Raw genomic sequence first — 20,482 nt, forward strand, 5'->3', positions numbered from 1 at the left:
GCACTCCCCCCCTCATTCACTATGGTAAGATTTTTTTCTGATGATGCCTGATACCTGATTCCTTCAACACCATGTGATTGCACTGGCTGGTGTGCTTCTTCCATGTGGAGTTTGTTGCTTCTGAGCTAGATGGCTGCTTGTTTACATTCAAGCCTTTAAGACCCCAGACACTGTATCTTTTGATAGCCATGCACCATCAACTTTCTTTGCCACATTTGCTTATGGCCCCATTTGTCTTCAGCGATCGTATCATAGAGGTGAGCACACAATGATATGATTTTTTGTTCTTTGCTGCCTGATAACTGATTCCTTTGTCAGCTCCTGATCACACAGGCTGGTGTGCTTCTTCCATGTGGGCTTCATTGCTTCTGAGCTAGATGGCCGCTTTTTTATCTTCAAGCCATTAAGACCCCAGATGCTATATCTTTTGATAGCTGGGCACCATCAGCTTTTTTCACCACATTTGCTTATTCACCCGCTTTGTCTTCAGCAGTTGTATTAGGAAGGTAAGCATCACATAATGCCAATTTAATAGAAGAATATATTCTTGCATTGAGGGAATACTTGAGTGGAGGCCCAATGTCCTTCTGCTACCTTTATACTAAATCTATAAATATATGCACATAGATCTATTTCCCCATCCTCATATATAAATATATTTGCATATGTATATGTCCTTATCTAGACCTCTATAAATGCCCTTTGCCTCCCAGGTCTTTCCTCTATTTCCTTTGACTTTCCTCCTGTCCCACTCTCATGCTCAGTCCCCACCAGTGTTTCAGCAATTCCTCTTGGTTACATTACCCTTGATCATGCCCTACCAGGTCTCCCACACCCTCTTCACCACCGATTTGAATAACTTGTTGTTCCGTTGTCCCTGGGTTTGTTAACACCACTACCTTTCCCCCCATCTCCCCCTCTCCCATGAGGGTTCACATTTCTGAGTGCTCTCTTCTACTTACTATATATGAGAAAAGAACCCCAAAGAAACAAAATACAAAGGTTCATGCCCATTCTTTTTCCCTTTCAGATCAACTATTTAAGCCATAAACTTGGTTTTGTTGTTGTCAGCTGCTGTGAAGTCCAGGCTAACTCGTGGTGACCCTGTGCGCACCATCAGGTGTTCTGCACTGTCACCTGAATGGGAATGGTCTGCATTCCCGGGTGGTGGCTTCAAACCACCAAGCTTCAGGTTAGCAAGAAAGCAAAAACCACTTGTGCCACCTATTTAATATGTACTCAATGCCCACAAAACCTTAACGAATTAAATGGAAGTAATGTGAATTTTAAATATCTGTAAGAAAACTTTCAATTTTCTAAGAAGGTCCTTACAGTATTTGCTCTAGTAGATAGATTTAGAGTTTATGTGCACATTATTTCTATAGTGTACTGCTCTGAAAGTTGCATTTTCTATTTCGTTCTTTAAAATCTCTTCAACATTGTTTTTGAGAGTAATTCCGACTCCATTTAGATTACGTTAGGCAGAGAAATTTACATCCCATTCTTCCCCATAGTATGACAAATACCAAATTAGAGGAATCAAATCAATGTCCTCAATATATAAAATTTGTTGTTATATGTGACTTATAGAATAAACTCACCACTCATTTATTGACATGGCGAGGTTTCATAGACCAGGTCATTATTTTAAAATCAGTGCTATGCAAAAATGGAAGACTACCCCATCAGATCACAAAATGGAGGATGATCACATCATCATATAAGGAGAAAAATTGCTTCCTTACATAACTGCCAAACCGCTGAGAGCTACGGCCATCAAGTTGACACGTCACCTTAACTTACCACTGTCAGCATTACTCTTGTATCCATGCTTACATCTGCCAGGCAAATGTAATGACTGTATAAATGGTCTGATAGTAGATTATTTATAATACTAGGAAGCATCAGAGAGAAAGATAGACCGTACTTGAGGAGTAGGTGGGATAAGTTTGTTACTGACTCCTTAGACTTAAGAGTTCCCTGTTTCTAAGCTTTCCTCTTTTTATCCCCTGTTCTCCCATCAGCAATCCACAGTGAAGCCAAAGTGATTTTTCTAAAAACATAAACTAAACAAAACAAAAACCCTTGCTTGAATCCTTCTAACGGCTTCTCTTTGCCACAAGATCAGGCCCAAATTCTTTAAACGCCTCACCTCACCCTGCTTACTTCTCCATCTTTGCTCCCTGCCAAGGCCCTCACTCACATTCTGGTCTCCAATGACACTCCGTTTTCATGGGCACCTGTGTGTTTGTCATTTTTCTTCTTGTGGACCGGCTCGTCTCTCATCCATCCTGGACCAGTGTTTCCTCTCTTGAAACCTTGTCCATCCTTCTCCCACACTTCTTTTGTTCCTTTAACCACAGTCTTTCACAAACCACCAAACTTGTCTTCATTGCCTTATCACTGATCGGTCTTAGCATTTTGTTACATCTCAATATTCACGTAATTGATGTGAACTGAGCTCCGGCTCTGTTCTAAGCACTGAGTAAATTGCAAAGAACTAAGCAAAGAAGGGCTTTGCCTCCTAGAACCTACCCTCTTTGCATTCTTTTAGAGTACAAAGGAGACCCAAATCCCAAATGCAATCCAAGGAGAAAATGGATTAAGTTTTAAACAGCACAAAGGCAAGAGAAACACACAGAATCCAGATGTGGGAGACCATTAGCACAAAGTGATAATAGCATCCAAGGATTTGCAGAAGACCAGTGGTGATGTAGGACATGGAATTGCAAAGAAACACATCACAAAAGTATAAATGGCTGCAGAGCAAAACATCTTGGTTCTAATGCACTCTGCCTGAGGACAAAACTACTCACACTGCTGGCAAATGGCCAGAAGGAATTCAATAGAGACTAAATTTACCAGAGACTCACAAATGAATGTAGGGTTTCCACTATACACAAAAACCGTCCACAAAGGAGCCCTGGTGGTAGTGGACACACCTTGGGCTGAGATCCACGTGGTAAGCAGTTCAAAACCATCAGCAGCTCCCGGGAGAAAGACAGAACTTTCTACTTCCAGTAACAGGTACAGATGCGGAAAGCTACCGGGTTCGCTCTGAGTGAGCATTGACACCATGGCAGTAAGTTTGGTTTGGCCCACAAACTTAGTGACCAGAAATGTAAGCATACAAAGAATATTTGTTATTGGAGCAGAGTAGAAGAGGACAAAAGAAATTGATGGGCGGGAGAGAATGTGCACAGTGAATTGAGGAAGAGCCAGGAGACATCCAATAATGATTTATAAATTATCAAGGATTCATGAGGGAGGGTAGGCAGGGGAGGGAGGGGAAAATGAGGAGCTGATACCAAGAGCTCAAGTAGAAAGCAAATGTTTTGTGAATAATGATGGCAACATATGTCCAACTGTGCTTGACACAAAGGATGGATGGATGGATTGTGACCAGAGTTGTACGAGCCCCAATAAAATGATTTTTAAAAAATAAATAAATAAATATTATAATAGTAAAAAGAAAGAAGAAAAAAAACAGATGAGAACTGAAGACCTTGTCCAGTGTGTTCTGCTGCATATATTCTAAACAAGAATTTAAAAAAATGTTTTAGAGCCTCTTAGAAATCCAGATCGAACTTTGAAAATTCCCGCCCCATCACTGGGTAAACCATCTTTGACTTGAACTCATCCTTTGCCCTGGTTTGTGAGATCCTCACACGATGGAAGAGATCATCTCTTGCTTCATGCCAGTCAACACTCCAGTGATCTCCTCCAGGGCCATCTGCCGTTCACCAGAAAGAAGGCTTCAACATTCAAATGGTATACTGAAACTTGTGCAGAATAAACTGGAGGATAGATTTTTTTTAAGCCTTGCTTTTCCAAAATTTACTCACTGGAAAAATCTGCTATAAAACAGTGAATCTATTATGCAAGTTAAATTAGACTTTTCAGCCTGCCTGCGCTGATGCATGGTTGCACACACTTATTACAGGTGATTCTGCCAGCAAGAAAAGTGAATTTATTTTTTTATTAGACCTTTTAGTACAAAAAGTCAAAAGCAAGGCTCAAGATCCCTGTCATTCTCTCATACTTAAATCGGGTTTATTTACACCACTTTTTAGCACATGGGTGCAGAACTTTAATGCTTGGGTGCGGTAGAACAGCATAAAAACAAATTTTGAAAATCAAGTCAATGACATATAATTTTGCGGAATTCATGTGTGGTAGTTACATAATTTCATGTCAATTTGAAGATATAGAAAAGGGTAGGGTGGTATTCAACCTGTCAATCAGGTCACAGCCTGATGGCACCTCTTGGTGGGTCTGGCCTTCTCATAAGGAAGGCCTGGGGGACCTTCCTCTCTCTCTCTCTGCCTTCTCCTTCCTGCTGGCTGTCCCTGGTTGCTGCCAGAGCCCTTCAGATGCATCCACCACCATTGGATCCATAAGACTTTGCACCCACCAGCCTGTGAGCATCATTGATTGTAACTGATGTGTCTGTATGCGGATTTGTATATTGGACTGGGATGTTTTCTTGATATATAACTACATCTTAACATAAAGCTCTTTCTTACACATATATGAGCGTCAGTGGATTTGTTTCCCTGGTCAACCTGGCCTAACACATAGTGATAGTTTCATTCCAAACTCTAAAAGTTTGATTTTCCAGGAACATAGTTCAAGCAGTTGTGACAATATGAACATGCATTAGCTACCCCTCTAAATGTCTGACCGAGCCATCACTGGTATGACTATTGCTGCTGGGCTGCAATATGACAGCCACCACATTCCTCCTCAGCGTCTAAGCACCAGAACTTTCAGGCAACTTGAAATTCCTCCAGGTGCTGTTACACCCTCTGTTCCTTTGACTTCCCTGTTTTCTCTTAAAGAATACCCTTACTCCTTTTTTGACTTAATAACCAAACTTGTAACTTTTCTTTTAAGTGGCAGCTAAACCATCACCTCTCGTGTGAAACCTTCCAGTCTTTCCCCATAGAGATCCCCAAATCTGGTTCTTCCTTCTTTTTGTCTCCACAGGAGTCTGATGTAGGCTTCAGTTAAAGCTCTCCTCCTCTGTGCCACCACTACTTGTTTACATGGATGGTTCTCCTTCTGTAACATGATCTCCTTGAAGACAGGAAGCATGTCTTCTTTGAGACACTGGTAACTGCATGTGAGATGCGTGTGTGTGTGTGTGTGTGTGTGTGTGTGTGTGTGTGTGTTTTAATGTTCATCAAAGAAAGATTAAGAAGACCAATAGCAGCATTAATGAATTCCTCCAGTGACCGTCAGTGTCTCTCTTGTGATCCCCTTATAAATGGAAAATTCAGATTGTGAAATATCCTTGTCTTTCTTTCCTTATCATTAACCAAATTCACAATGATGAATAAGAAGGAACTGAAAAATAAAGTTTGAATTCCCTTTACACAGCCTGGTTCTGAGACTGTGATTTTCATCTTACATCGTTTGCCTAATTCATACCATCCAGCTATCCTGACAGCAAAAAGTAATTAAATTCCTACTATATGATGCAGTCATACTGGAGTGCTAAATGAAATAACGTGGATTACAAAGAAGAAAAAAGGGGCCCACCACAAGACTTTATGGGAACACAGTATGTCCACATTTTTAAAGAACCACACAATCAGAGAGAGAATCTGGTGCTGGGTGCCAGTGAGACAGACGGCAAGTGTCCCAGAGGTGACCCGGCCCCACCGGCCTGAGCACTGATTCTCTGCATTTCCAGGGGGCTATAGGAAAGCACAAGAAGAGGGATAATACTGGTCATAAAGAAAATAGATTCAGAAGGATAGGAGAAAGGTTAAAAAGATAGCATTCCATGTTAGAATGATTGACTAAGTACAAAAGGGGTTGGTTTTGTATATTTTCACAACTATGAATTCAAGGGTAAGAAAACTGTACTCCACATTTTAATCTGCTTACCCCCAACTTAAAATTTATGAGTACTGTACATAAGTATTTTGAAAGCATAACAGTGATTTATACCTTCTGTGATTTGAGAAAAGTATAGACATTCCACCCTATGTTTGTCAGAGTGTCATACAGTGGCAGCATCGATGCTGATATGATGCTAAATCTATGCCACTAGTATTTCAAATGCCAGCAGGGTCACCTATGGTGGACAGTTTTCAGCATAGCTTACATAGTGGAATGGAGGACCATTCAATCTACTTCTGAAAAATTGGCCCGTAAAAGCCTTATGAATAGCAACAGAACATTGCGTGCTATGGGGAAGAACTGCCCCCTCCAAATAGAGTCAACTGGAATGAAATGGGAAGAGCAAAGCTTTGGGAATCTTTCAATGAGAAGAAACAGCTGCAAACACCCATGTATACTTGGAAGGTGAAATGTACAAAATATGAATCAAGGAAAATGGAAGTTTTTCAAATAAATTAAAATGCTTGAAGATTGCTATCAAAGGCATTATTGGACTGAAATGAATGGCTACTGGCCATTTGCCATCAGAAATTCATATGGTCTACTATGCTGGGAACAATAAATTGAATTGGCTTGATGACACCAAACACGGACAGACCACATTGAAGGAAGACGTCATCCAGGAAGCATTGGTGAAAAATCAGGCTTTTGAAATGACAGGCAGAAAAATTGAGATGTTTCAATAAATAGATGCCATGCTGGAGGTGCTCACTGGTCTATGCTAAGCATTTGGAAGAGCTGCCACAGAACTCAAAGAGCTCCTGATTGGTTCCCATTCCAAAGAAAGGTGAGTCTACAGGATGTGAAAAAATATCTAACAATATCATTATTATTGCACGCAAGTAAAATTTTACTGAAGATAATTAAAAAAATAGTTCCAGCAATATATGGATAGGGAACTGCTAGAAATTCAAGGCAAATTCAAAAAGAGGACAGAGAACAAGGGATAACATTGCTAATGTCAGATAAATTTTAGCTAAAAACAGAGACTATTAGATACATATTTTACCTGTGACTATGCAAAGTCATCTGACTGGTGCATCAGGAAAAATTATGGATAACTTTGCAAAGAATTGCAATTCAGAATACTTAATTATGCTCATGCAGAACCTGTACCGACACAAAGAGGCAGTTGTTCGAACAGAGAACATGGATATGACTCCGTTTAAAATCAGGACAGGTGTGTGTCAGGGTATTACCCTTTCAGTACATTCATTCAAACTATATCCTGAAAAATGAGCTGAGAAACTGGGCTATGTAAAGAAGAATTAGGCACCAAGATTAGAGGGAGTTTCGTTAACAACCTGCAATATGTATATGACACCCTGCCCTCCTGGATGAAAATGAAGAGGACTTGAATCACTCATTGATGAAGATCAAAGACCAGTACAGATTACACCTGAAGATAATTTAAACAGAAACCAAAAAACCTCAAACTGTATCAGGTGATATCATGCTAAATAGAGAAAAGATGGAAGTTGTTGTTGATTCTATTGTACTTGGATCCACAAGGAATACCCATTAAAGGAACAGTCAAGAAACAGAATGATGGATTGCACTTTAAAGTGTTAAAAAGCACAGATGTCACCTGAGGACTAGCGCATACCTGATTCAAACCATGGTATTTTTAATTGCCTCACATGCATCCCAAAGGTGGACAATGAATTAGGAACACCAAATAATAATTGATGTCTTTGAATTAAGATGTTGGCAAAGAATATTGAAAATATCATGGACTAGCAAAAGAGCAAATAAATATGTGTGGTAGTTACATAATGTGTCAACTTGCAAAGGGGTGGAGTTTGCCTGTCCATCAGGTTGCAGCTTGATGACCACATTTGGAGACACCACGGAGATAAATAGCTGACTGGAGGGCAGACACTCTCTCTGCTTTGTCTTCTTGCTGACAAGACACATAGAGCTAAGCTGATGGGAGGCAGGGCCCTGGAGCTGGCAGAGCCACATGGAGGCCCAACACCAGGGCTGAGATGCTTCCACTGCCATTGGATCCACAAGACTTTCCACCCACTGGCCTGTGATCTTTCTTCCTGTATTTGGCATCATTGCATATGTTGTGTAAGTCTGAAGATGAATTTACAGACCAGTATCAGACATACGGACTAATATCGGACTTGATCTGGACTGGGCTGGGATGTTTTCTTAATGTATAATTACTCTTTGATATAAAGCTCTTTCTTATACACATATGAGTATCTCTGGATTTGTTTCTCTAGTCAACCCAAACCAACACAATATGTCTAGGAAAACATACAACCAGAATGCTCCTTATAATTATGGATGACAGAATCTTCATTTCACATACTTCGGATAGGCTACTGGGGGAGCCAGCCCCTGTTGAAGGACGCCCAGCTTGGTAAATAGAGGGCTCCAGTTTGTGAGGAAGATGGGCACAACAGGCTCAAACAATGTCGCAGTTGTGAAAATGGCAAAGCACTGTCTATTGTGTCTCCCAGAGGGCCATTATGAGTTTGAATAGACTCAGCAGCAGCAAACAATAACAACACAAACACAGAAATGTTTGAAACACTTGACCACTGTGTCCTGACCCTACAAAGAGAATAGAAACACTGAGGCAGGTCACGCTCTAGGCATAAGGTGATGTTTTCTAATGACAGAAATCAACCCTTGAAAGATTAAGACAAGGGAGATATCTCTCCGGTCTTGGAAAGGCACTGGCTTGGCAATAAGAAGAATATGGGCATGGTATTGAGCTCACTGAACCAAGATATATGGATTTTCTGAAACTGGGAAAAACAAATCTAAATTATGAGAACTGTGTCAAAGCTGGTCCATCTGCTTTGGACTAGTAAACGGCCTGGTCCTTTATTAAGAATGGGACCTCTCCGAGGTTGGGCACTATGGAGATGAACTAAATGACTCCATATAAGAGAATTGAATTGTTGGCCTGGGCTATAAGTCAAGCACGTCCAAAGAGAAAGACAAATTGTTAATCTATAAACTGATGAAAGAAATATAATTTACTGAGTGCCTACCAAGTGCTGGCAACGAAAAGGTGCTTATTCCATTATTCCACTTAAGAAACGCTACCTGGAAGCCAACATACGAGTCTCCTTTGTGGCTGCAAATGAATTCATTGCATCATTAGTCTTTGATCTTGGTTTGTTGGGTTTTTTTAATGAGACAGCTACTAGCCCATATTTCAGAAAAGAATAAATCTCTGCAACCAAAGCTAACTTACACCAGTAAGCCACAATGAAAGAGGGATTCTGTGCTGCTCTGAGAGGGGGAGGATGTAACCTTAAGAGGTTAATATGATGTGGTTTTGCATTTCAAAAAATAAATTATTTATTTGGGAATATATACCAAAAGGAAATACTCAGAAAAATTGGCTTGTTTGTTAAGCTCAGCAGTTCTGAGGAGGGAAATAGTCCCCTATTGGAGGCTGTCTATATCAGTAAGATGTGTGGTATCTTCGGTGATGCATGATATTTTGCTGACTTCTCTGGGACGCCATCATGAATGAAGGCCTAAGACGTTAAGCCTTGTCCTTATGTTTCTGAAACCAGACCACTCCCGCCACACATAATTCACCACAAGAACCTTTAATCTACTGTTATTTTAATTTCACATTAATGCCTCTTTCATCTGACCTCAGCCAAAAACAAAAACAACATGACTCTGATTCATGGTGCTCATATATAGGGTTTACAAGACTGTAGTCTTTATGGCAGCCGGTAACCTCGTCTTTCTCCCTCAGAGTGGGTGATGGGTTTGAACAGGCTTCAGTAGTGAGTTTTCCCGAAAATGAAGAGTTCCCCACTGTGAGTTAGAAACAAAAGGGGAATGTGAATGCTTTGGCTCATTGCTTTCTAAAGTGCAGTCTATCTATTGTTACCTTCTTAAACAAAAGGCGCTGAGGTTACTTTACCTCTTCATCACCTCTCAGGGTCATTTCTGTGACCATTAATTATTCGACTGGGATGTAACCTAAGAGTGTGCTTGTCTCCTTTACTGTCTGTCATCGGGTTGTCCACTCACACAGTCTAGACACCAACTAATATGCTGAGCTCCTTAGAGTTTAATGAATGCTGAGATACTCTGGGGAAAATATTTAATTTACTATAATTCTCCTATTACATGATAATTGTATCCCTTGTCTAGGGCTGTCAAAGCAATGTGCTACAAACAGAAATGTATTACCTCACGAGTCTGGAGTCTAAAAGTCCAAATCAATTTGTCGGTCATCCCTTTTCCTCCCAACACTTTTATTGACATATAATTCACATTTCATACAAAGATTTAATCATATTAAAAAGAGTTGTACAGTCATCACCACAATCAATTTTAGAGCATTTTCTTCTTCCTTGTACTCATTCTTTTTTTTTTAATCGTTTTATGAGGGGCTCATACAACTCTTACTGCCATCCATACATACATCAATTGTGTAAAGCACATTTGTACATTCATTGCCCTCATCATTCTCAAAACATTTGCTCTCCACTTAAGCCCCTGGCATCAGGTCCTCATTTTTTTCCCTCCCTCCCCACTCCCCTCTCCCTCATGAGCCCTTGATAATTTATAAATTATTGTTTTGTCACATCTTGCCCTGTCCGACGTCTCCCTTCACCCACTTTTCTGTTGTCCCTCCCCCAGAGAGGAGGTCACATGTAGATCCTCGTAATCAGTTCCCCCTTTCCAACACACTCTCCCTCTACCCTCCCAGTATCGCCACTCACACCACTGGCACACCACTGGTCCTGAAGGGATCATCCACCCTGGATTCCCTTTGTTTCCAGTTCCTATGTGTACAAGTGTACACCCTCTGGTCTAGCCAGACTTGCAAGGTACAATTCGGATCATGATAGGGAGTGGCGGGGGGAGGAAGCATTTAGGAACTAGAGGAAAGTTGTATTTTTCACCATTGCTACATTGCACCTTGACTGGCTCATCTCCTCCCCAAGATTCCTCTGCAAGGGCCTACAAATGGTCCATGTACTCATTCTTATTAGCTCCTCATTGCCTGTCGTTTCTTAGGGTTTATGCAAGGGAGGAAAGGCCCCTTCGAGTTTTCCAGTTTCTGGTCACTCTAGGCATTCCATGGTTTCCTTCATGTGGCTGGCCTTCCTCTGGCTATCTGTCTAGGTCTCTTGAGTTTTGTAAGAACAACACTCAAATTGGAGTAGGCTCAATCATTTAATAGTATGCCCTCATGTTAACTGATAACATCTTCAAAAACCATTTCCAAACAAGGTCACATTCAATGGTACCTCATGCTACACCTTCCAGCTTCTCTCCCCTTATCAACAATCTCCTTACCTGACATTTTGCAATTACAATAGTTTAAATGTTAAGAAAGTGTCCTATTGAGAAATCGTGTGTAATAGTAATTACACAATAAACACAATAATTACACAATAAGTAATTACACAATCTGGCAATAAGAACACCGACCTTTAAGGTGAGAGTAATGCTGGCTATGGTGGCTACGATTGTGTCAGGTTGGCTGGGCTATGATTCTCAGGGGTCTGGCAGTTAAGTAGCAATGTAATTTGGTAGATATGTAATAACGTAATTTGATAGTTATGAAAGATCTCTGACCTGAAGTGGTCACCCTCCATGTTTGCATCATGCCAATTTCACAGCACTCTTGGGAACTTAATCATGTTGATAAGAGAGGCCATGACTCAATCCATAACAGTTATGCACTTGCAGCCCCTCAACTTACTAGATCGAGATCTCAGACTCCGGATGCTCACAGCATGCCTAAGGTCACACAATGACTTATAGTGAAATTGCTTCTCACTGAGAATATGCAGCTCATAAAAGAAATTGTTATTTAGACAAAGTTACCCTTGAGAATTCCTTAATTTGAGAACAACAGAAGGAAACTGTGAAGACGGGAACCAACGTCACAGAACAACTTATGCAGAAATGATGAAAAGCGAACCTACACCGCTGTGTAAACCTTCACCAAAAGCATACATCAAATATGACAAATAATAATAATAATTCCTTACTGATAAATCGCATCTGGACTTGGAGGAACGAAAAAGCATGCTATCCACATTTATTTGAGACTGTCCACTTTGGGGCTTTGTTGAGTAAGGTGAGACTTGTAATTGGCCATATCCCTTGAAGAGACCATAGAAACTGTGCCGATGGAGTGACAACATTCATGGTGGACAAAGCCAGTACATATCTTGTCCTCTGAGTCCTGGGTCTTCAGTGTGGGGGCCTGTAGCAGCAAGGACTCCCTCAGAAGAGAAGTGCTTACTGCTGCCCTCCTGGCAAGTAGCGATTCCTATTGCACAGTTTCCTAAGTGCATCTCTTGCCTGGGGTAGCTGACATACATGCACTTGTGTGAATCTGAAGGGTTGTTAATGAAATTGTTTGATGCGGGTGGCGACATGTGAATTAAGAAAATATCTGTGACTCAATATTGGATGAGAATAACAATTTTCACTGAAAAAGAAGAACATGCTTTAAATAACCCTTTAAGCATAATATATCTACATATAGATAGAGATATTCTGTACTGTAGCTCATATTAAGTTTGAAATCTACAGGGATAGATTGAGAAAAGGAAAGTCTACAAGCAGATTGCTGGCTATCAAGTTACTGCTTTTTAGCTAGCCATCAGATCCAGTTAATAAGAAAGAAGAGAGCTTTTAGGTATTCTTGCCGTACTATGAGTAGCTTAGTGGTTACGCATTGGGCTGCCATCCTCAAGGTTGGCAGTTCAGAAACTACCAGTCGCTGTGTGGGAGAAAGATTGGGCTTTCTACTCCCGTAAACCATTCCGGCCTCGGAGACTCACAGAGGCAGTGCTGCTCTGTCCTCAGGGTCACTATGCTGGACAAAGGCATCGACCAGGCATCTACTCGATGGCAGTGATTATTTTTTTAGTGCTTTTCTATGGAATCTTTGTATTTTCTTTCAGTCTTAGACACTATGACCATACTACATTTGAATTTGTGTCGTCACTGCTCTGATGATTAAAGGGTTAAATTGTAAAGCCCAAATGTTAGTTGAATATACTTGTACCATGATTCCACACCGAAGGATGCAGAAAAACAAAGGGGGTCCTGGCTCCCTCTCACGTCTCCGCCTACAGGCACAACAAGCTCCTAAGGTGACTTCAACCAAACGGCCAAGAAAGGTTGTCTGGCAGCCATTTCAGTAGCAAGCTAGTTTGCTGACTCTCTGTTCCCCTTTGTGCCCCAAGTGACTGCGTTTGCTGCATCAGAGGGGTGTTAGGGAACAAGGAGGCTTTTTAAGTTACATGCAGTCACTTTGATGTGCATTTTTGTTATTTTTTTTAATTCATGAACATATGGGAAAGCAGGATAGAGTGTTTCCATGAGTGTGGCTTTAGATCTAAACTACTACGTGTTCCACCGTGAAACCTGAACCAGACATCTGGTGTTTAATGCCCGGGGGGAAAAGTACCTTCGTCTGATCGCTCTGTCTATGATTCAAGATCATTGGTAACAGGGCCATGTAGATGAGAGAAAGCTGCAGAAGCTCAAGTTAGTCCGTTCTACTAAAAGGAGAGCTACGTTTCTGTTTCCTCTAGGAGAGGAAACAGGATAGAGGGCACGAGAGAGTCTGAAAGACCTCTTCCTTTCTGCCTTCGCCTGTCCTTGAATGTAAACTCCATCCAGTCTGTATCCAGAAGTTCTCAGATAAACTGAAGTGGAGTTCAATGAGATTTAGAAAATTACTTTTTACCCTGGAAAAAAAAATATTTGAATGCTTCCTTTTCTCTACCCCAGACATGTTCAGAATCATTCTAGTTTGTATAACCTGTCAGGCTCATGTTAACATACATTGTTGCTAATTAGAATTCTATTTCCTACATTAAAACTTATCTCATTTTTCACATTTTATTTGTTTTAATACTTTCCATTTCCACACATCCATAAGATGACACTTAGAATAGAATTTCATGGAAATATTTACTGCCTTTTTAAAAGATGACACATTTTGGGAAATCATACTTTGATATTTTAATAAGTATAATCATCCCATTAATCAAATGTTCCGTACCGCCTTCCCCTTGAGGAGAAAAAATGAAGTCACCAAGAGGAAGTGACAGTTATAGGTGATACCAAACAAATTTATGTAGGAATTACTTAGATGAGTTATCATTTGTGAGTGAATGGGCATAAAATAATTCTTAACTCCATTTTGTAGCCTGTCTTATTAGAACACAATAAATATTTAGTGAAGGTAAAGCCTATCGGCCTAGCAACTTGCACTTCCACATATATTTGCCAAAACAGTCAAAGAAAAATCCGTAGTCAGAAATTGCAGATGAAATTGCTGCTATGGCATCTACCCTGAGGTCACATGTTTATTTTCTGGAACTGTGTCCTCTGTGAGACAACCTCAATCTGACAAAGGTGACTTCGCTGCTCACAGCCGCAAGGCCGAGGCACTTCATAGCACACAGTAGTCTTTGGGGCCATGGGCAGAGTATGTTCCTACAGGAGCGGTGTGTTAGTCTGGGTACTTTAGAGAAACAAATCCACAGAAACTCATGCATAAGAGAGACTTTTATATAAAGGGTAAGTGCACATCAAGAAAACATCCCAACCCAGTGCTGCCCAAGCCCACAAGTCCAACATTAACCCATATGTCCGACACCAATCCACAAAGTCCTCCTCCATCCCACAACACAGACACAATGATGCCAACTGCAGGGGGAAAGCCGAATCAGTGAATGTGTAAACACCTCAGTGCTGGCAGGGTCTCCACGTGGGTGCTCCAGCACCCAGGCCTGCATCTGGGTAGGTCCATGTGGCTTCTCCTCAGGAATGTCAGGAAGTCAGCCTTCCAAGCTGAAGCAGGGAACTGGCTAAGGCAGCTGCACCCTGGTGCAACCATCACAAAGCAAGAGACCCTAGAACTCAAATGGCGAGGCTCAGCGAGCCATGTATCCCTCCGCCCTTCAATTAACCCCACATGTGTTTATCTGCCAGGTTGGCACAATAAACTAACTACCTCAAGTGGCTTTGCCCTCATGGCACTATAGACCATAGTTGATGTTTTCAGATTCCAAGGTGCTACTGTTATTCCATTTGAGGGATTAGTTGCATGTCTAACAATTTTTAATGCTTTGATTTAGGGTTGCCAGAGTTAGTCAACAATTACATGGAATTCCCTGTTAAGTTTGAATTTCAGATAGGCAATGACTAATCTTAAAGATGCCCCATACAATATTTAAGATATACTATAGGGATAGGGGGAAAGTATTCCTTCAAGGGACTTACTTCTACTAAAATATCATTTGTTATCTGAAATTGGAATTTAGCTGTGGGTTTTGTATTTTTCCTGCAACCTATTTGGGGTTGAAGAATGAACCGTAATAAGCCCCCATGGCCTCACCCTTTGAACAAACTTGTGTCACTAACCTGTAAGTTAAATGTGATGGTCCAAACCTTCTGATCTCTTCCCTAAGGCTGCCATGACTGGGAGTAGACTCAGTGGCAGTGAGCCTGGGGTTGTTTGGGTTTGAGTTTGATGCTTTGTTTTTAACCATTGCTCCAATGGTGAAAACGGCAAGCTTCAGGCAGCCTCTCCTGACAACTGTCATGATACCTAGATGTGCACACCAAACTCAATTCACTACCATCAAGTCAGTTCTGATAGTTGTCTTTAGTTTTGCACATCCCCCCCTTTTTTTAATCAACATCACATAATATTGGTGCTATTACAATAGTGTTACATAGTTACTACATTAAGAGATAGGAGACTCTTAGTTTCTAAATATCTCTGGGCTCAGTTTGCTAGCCTTTAAAATGGGCCTTCATAATCTTCCACAGCTACAAGTTTTTGAAATGAGATTTCCATCAATGTCCTCGTTTTACCTATAAAACAAAATTGTTCCTAATTCGGAGGAAGCTTACTTCTCTCCAAGTAGTGTTCGGATTATTCAACATACAGCGGTTAAATGACTGTGAATGGCTTCCCGCTGGAAGATGTTGAACAAGTTCAGCAAGGAGGGGAAGCACGCACCCCATCTTTCTTTCTTTCCACCCTTGCGCCCTAACGCCAGACTTTGCTCACAGTGGGTGATCCGATGTTGTAACCATGAAACTGCTGATAAAGATAAAACAATCCTACTGTTTTAACCCAGCTCTGAGGTGGGTTCAAGCAGTGGATCGCGATTTGCTGCGAACAGCAGTCAAGCCGTCTTCCTGGTGCGAGAAGCACCTCTCGGAGCTGCTCGCTGTTCTCTTCCGCCATCTAGTGGAACCCAGGACGCGCTTGTTCGCCGAAGATACAGGGCAGAGATTTCCAAGATTACACATCAAATGGATGGATTGCTTTATTTTTTTCATCACAATAAAGGGGGATTCATAGAGTGTTTTAATAGATGAGACATAATAAACGTTCATTAAAAATTAAGTACAGTACAACACAATGGCCGCCTTTCATATCTGAGCCGTACAGATTAAATTCATGCAATTTCATTTCATCTCTTTCGTGTGTTCAAAGGCTAACTTGAACAGTGACAAACAGAAGTATCGACAAGCTTAAAGCGTTCCAAAGGGAGATTCTCCTTCTCAGGTGCTCTTGTGTCACGTTAAGGGCTTGCTTGGTTTGGTTTAAAATAAATGTGATCATAACTCAAAGGGAAGGAAAGGAAATCAAGCTCTCAGAAGCTCTGAACTGGTGCAGAATATTTTGGCTGTGTATTTAACCACGTCTTCTTTGGAATTAGAACTTATGATCATTATTTATGAATTCAAATAGGGTGTAAGGAATGTTAAAGGGATACTTGGTTTTAATACCCCATAATCTGGAACTTTCTTCAAATGGCATGCTGTTGGATTTAATTGTGTGAATCTAAATTGAAAATAAATTTCTCTAATGAATGAAATAAAGTATTTCTGAAGTGTGACTTATTTCCCAATAAAGTTGTTCTCACTGAATAAGCTTTATAGGGAAAATTCTGACGTTTAACACAATATTCTGGTTCCCTTTTGATTTTTCCTTTCAGAGGCCAACACTGTTATGGAATGCTTAAATTTTTCTAACAAAAGATGTCTTAAACCGAGGCCGCATTGTCTTGTCATACTTAGGGAGTCAGCTGAGAAATCTTCCATTTGTTTTTCAGGGTGGAAAGATTCCCATAAGGTGGACAGCCCCAGAAGCTATTGCCTATAGGAAATTCTCTTCTGCGAGTGATGCGTGGAGCTACGGCATTGTCATGTGGGAGGTGATGTCCTATGGAGAAAGACCTTACTGGGAAATGTCCAACCAAGACGTAAGTGCTACCACTCGTGCTGCTGTTGGCTTGTGAATGTAAGCGCACTGCTGACCTGGAGCGGGAGCTGTACCTTTCCCTTCACTCAGATCAGCACTTATCCTTGCCTGAAAATCCGCTCAGGGTCTAGGGGCAACTTTGAGAAGGTGGGTAACCTTTCACCTCGGGTTTTAGTTGACTGTGCCCCATGCTTGGGTACCTCATCCATATCTCAGATCCGAGCGGTGGTGTGTGTTGTGGTACTGCAGCATGGCTGTTCTTACGCAGCAGCCTTGGCCAACAGTAGAACAAGAGAAAGGGTCATGGTGACCTTTCATTTCTTCTGGAGGGCAATTTAATGCATCCATTCAGACCAAATAACACTTAAAGCAAAAAGCATGAATGCTTCCAGGTAATAGGTGGACAGCATAGGTCATGTAGTTTGGTTCTTTTGATATACAAGATCCTTCCTGAACTCCATTTTGTTTCTCTTTCAACTATAAATTTTGTCTTACTGGTTGACATTATGAAATAAGCCGGTTAACACCCATTTGACCTCTGTAGCCTGCCCAAAGTGACAGAGACAGTAGCCAGAATATGTAGGTACCTGAACTACCCTGTGAGGAAGCTGCCACGGTGGAAAATGCACTCTAATTTTCTACATCCTCATCTGAGAATCCAGGCTTTGTCCACTCACTTGATTTGCTTAAAACGTCGAATGATTTCTACGACAGTGAGAAATCACCTCGGATATGACTTTGAATGTGAAAACAAAGGCTATGTAATTGCTGAAAATCCTCACCAACAGGCAAAGTGCAATCATTTTCCCACTTCTTTCCTTTTTTCCTGTTAATTAATTAAGACTGTCCCCCCACCATATTCCATCCACAAATTATCCAAGCATCTCAAAGACTGCTTCCTGAAAAGTTTTGACCATTTCTGTCAGACACAGAGAAGAAGACTTTAGTCTGTTTGCCCCGATAAATGGTCTCTCTTTGCCATGTACTATTGCTTTCAAAGCAGAGTCCTTGCCAGTTTGTGTGTGCCTATTTATTGGGTCCAGAAACTCCCTAACAGTGGTTTTGAGATTATACACACTGCTCCACCATTATTTTCCAAATCATTGTATCAATACACAAACTGAAGTATCTGGGTCCTATAGAGATTCAGCCTTAAGTCAAAAGTGTACCATAACTCTTCTCTCCAGTTCACAAAAACTAAAGATGCTTCAGTGTGTAACATAATCATCAACTCTATAAAAGGGTGGGGGGAGCAATAAAAGGGACTAAGAAGTGATGGAAGTTCAATTTTAAATCTTTAAATTATATTTATTTATAAGGGAATAACACATTTGACATTTCTTAGAAAGAACCGGCAGAAAAAAACTCAAGTTGCAATATAATTAAAAGATTCTATAGCCTTCAGTACGGATTACAGCTCAATGTAAAAGAGGCCAAAATCTTCACAACTGGACCAATAGGTAACATCGTGATAAATGGACAAAAGTGTGAAGTCGTCAAGGATTTTCTCTTGCTTGGATCCACAATCGATGCTCATGGAGTTTCGTCAAGCGGTCAAAGGATGCAGTGCATTAGGCAGATCTGCTGCACAAAATGTCCTGAGACTATTAAAGAAGAAGGATGCTATTTTGAGGACGCAGGGGCTCCTGACCAAAGCCAAGATATTTTCAATGGCCTCATATGCATGTGGAAGTTGGACAATGATTAAGAAGACTGAAGAAGAATCGAGGCATTGGAATTGTGCGGCTGGGAAAGAGTACTGCAAGTAACAGGGACTGCTAAAACGACAAACCGGTCTGTTCTGATGAAGTACGATCAGAGCGCCCTCTAGAGGAAAGGATGGGGAGACTTTGTCTTACATACTTTGGACATATTGTCAGGAGGGGCAAGTTCTTGGAAAGGACATCATGTTTGGTAAAGTACAGGGGCAGCGAAAAAGAAAACCTTCAGTGAGATGGATTGATACTGCGGCTGTGGTGATGGGCTGACGAACATAGACGCAATTGTGAGGATGGCTCATGACTGGCCGTGTTTCCCTCAGTTATTCATAGGGTCGCTATGGGTCAGAGCCAACCAGACGGCACCTGCAAACAATAGGCAAAACAATAAACAAAGTAGGAAGCATCAAAAGAATATAAAAGAATACAGAGTCCCTGTATCAGAAAGAACCAAGAGTCATGGTAGAGTACTGTTGACTTGTTGAACTGCTAACTGCAAGGTCAGCAGTTCAAAATCACCAACCACTGCACAGGAGAAAGATGAGGCTTTCTAAGCCAGTAAAGAGCTACAGTCTTGGAACTCCACAGGAGCAGTTTTACCCTGTCCCACATGGATGCTATGAATCATAATTGACTCAATGACAGTGAGTTTGGGTTTGGGCTTCATATATTCAGTAGGTAGCATGAGATGAAGAACTGGCACTATTGAAGGAAAAATTCCAAGTTGTACTGAAGGTATTAGGGAAAAACGAGGCTCCAGGAACTGACAGAATATTGACGAAATGTTTTAACAAACTGATGAAACACAGGAGGTGCTCACTAAAGAACTCATAAGACTACCTGGCCAACCTACTAAAAGAGATCCATATTGTTGCCCATTTCAAAGGAAGGTGATCCAACAGAATGCAGATATTATCAAAATAGATCATAAATATCAATGGCTACCAAAATGTTGTTGAAGATCATTCAAAAACTATTGCAGCAGTACATCAACAGGGAACTGGCTATGTAGGAATTGCGCCCGATCTGATCCCGCCACACCAAGGCAAAACACTAAGGGGGTGCAACAGAACAGCCAGGGAATGGAGCGGCGAGGTCCCCAGGGAATGTTGAAGGTGGACTTTGGGGTCAGGGCATAGTTCCCCATCAGACTGGACTGGAAAATACTCCTAAAGGCCAACAAACAGTCTTTGAACTAACTACAAGCTTTTCTTTCTTGTTGTGTTTTATTTTGTTTTTTTGTCATTGGTTTGTTGTTGTTGATGTTTTATTGTATATTGTTGCTTGGTTTTGCTGTGTCTTGTTTTTGTGCATGTTATTATTTCTGTAGGTCTGTCTAAATAAGACAGGCTGGATGAACAATCTGGAGGAGAAAACAACGGGACCGTGAGTTCCGGGGGGACATGGAAGAAGGGGAGATGTGGGGAAAGGTAGTGGTGCTAGCAAACCCAGGGACAAGGAACAACAAGTGATCCAAATCAGTGGTGAGGAGGGTGTAGGAGGCCTGGTAGGGTGTGATTAATGGTAATATAACCAAAAGGAATAACTGAAATCCAAATGACAACTGAGCACGATAGTGGGACAAGAGGAAAGTCAA

At 41.1% G+C, this 20,482-nt stretch overlaps 1 protein-coding gene across 1 annotated transcript in view; it reads left to right on the plus strand.

Moving 5' to 3' along the window:
- EPHA6 (EPH receptor A6) overlaps positions 1 to 20,482 on the plus strand; it is a 1,133,516-nt gene that overhangs the window by 1,065,123 nt on the left and 47,911 nt on the right. The window contains exon 16 of the mRNA XM_045286264.1: positions 17,019 to 17,168. Within this exon, the coding sequence (XP_045142199.1) occupies positions 17,019 to 17,168 (150 nt within the window). The remainder of the gene's footprint in view (positions 1 to 17,018; positions 17,169 to 20,482) is intronic.

Source organism: Echinops telfairi, unplaced genomic scaffold, assembly GCF_000313985.2.
Source record: "Echinops telfairi isolate 266 unplaced genomic scaffold, ASM31398v2 ScPeMD7_6;HRSCAF=24_1, whole genome shotgun sequence".
NCBI lineage: Eukaryota > Metazoa > Chordata > Mammalia > Afrosoricida > Tenrecidae > Echinops > Echinops telfairi.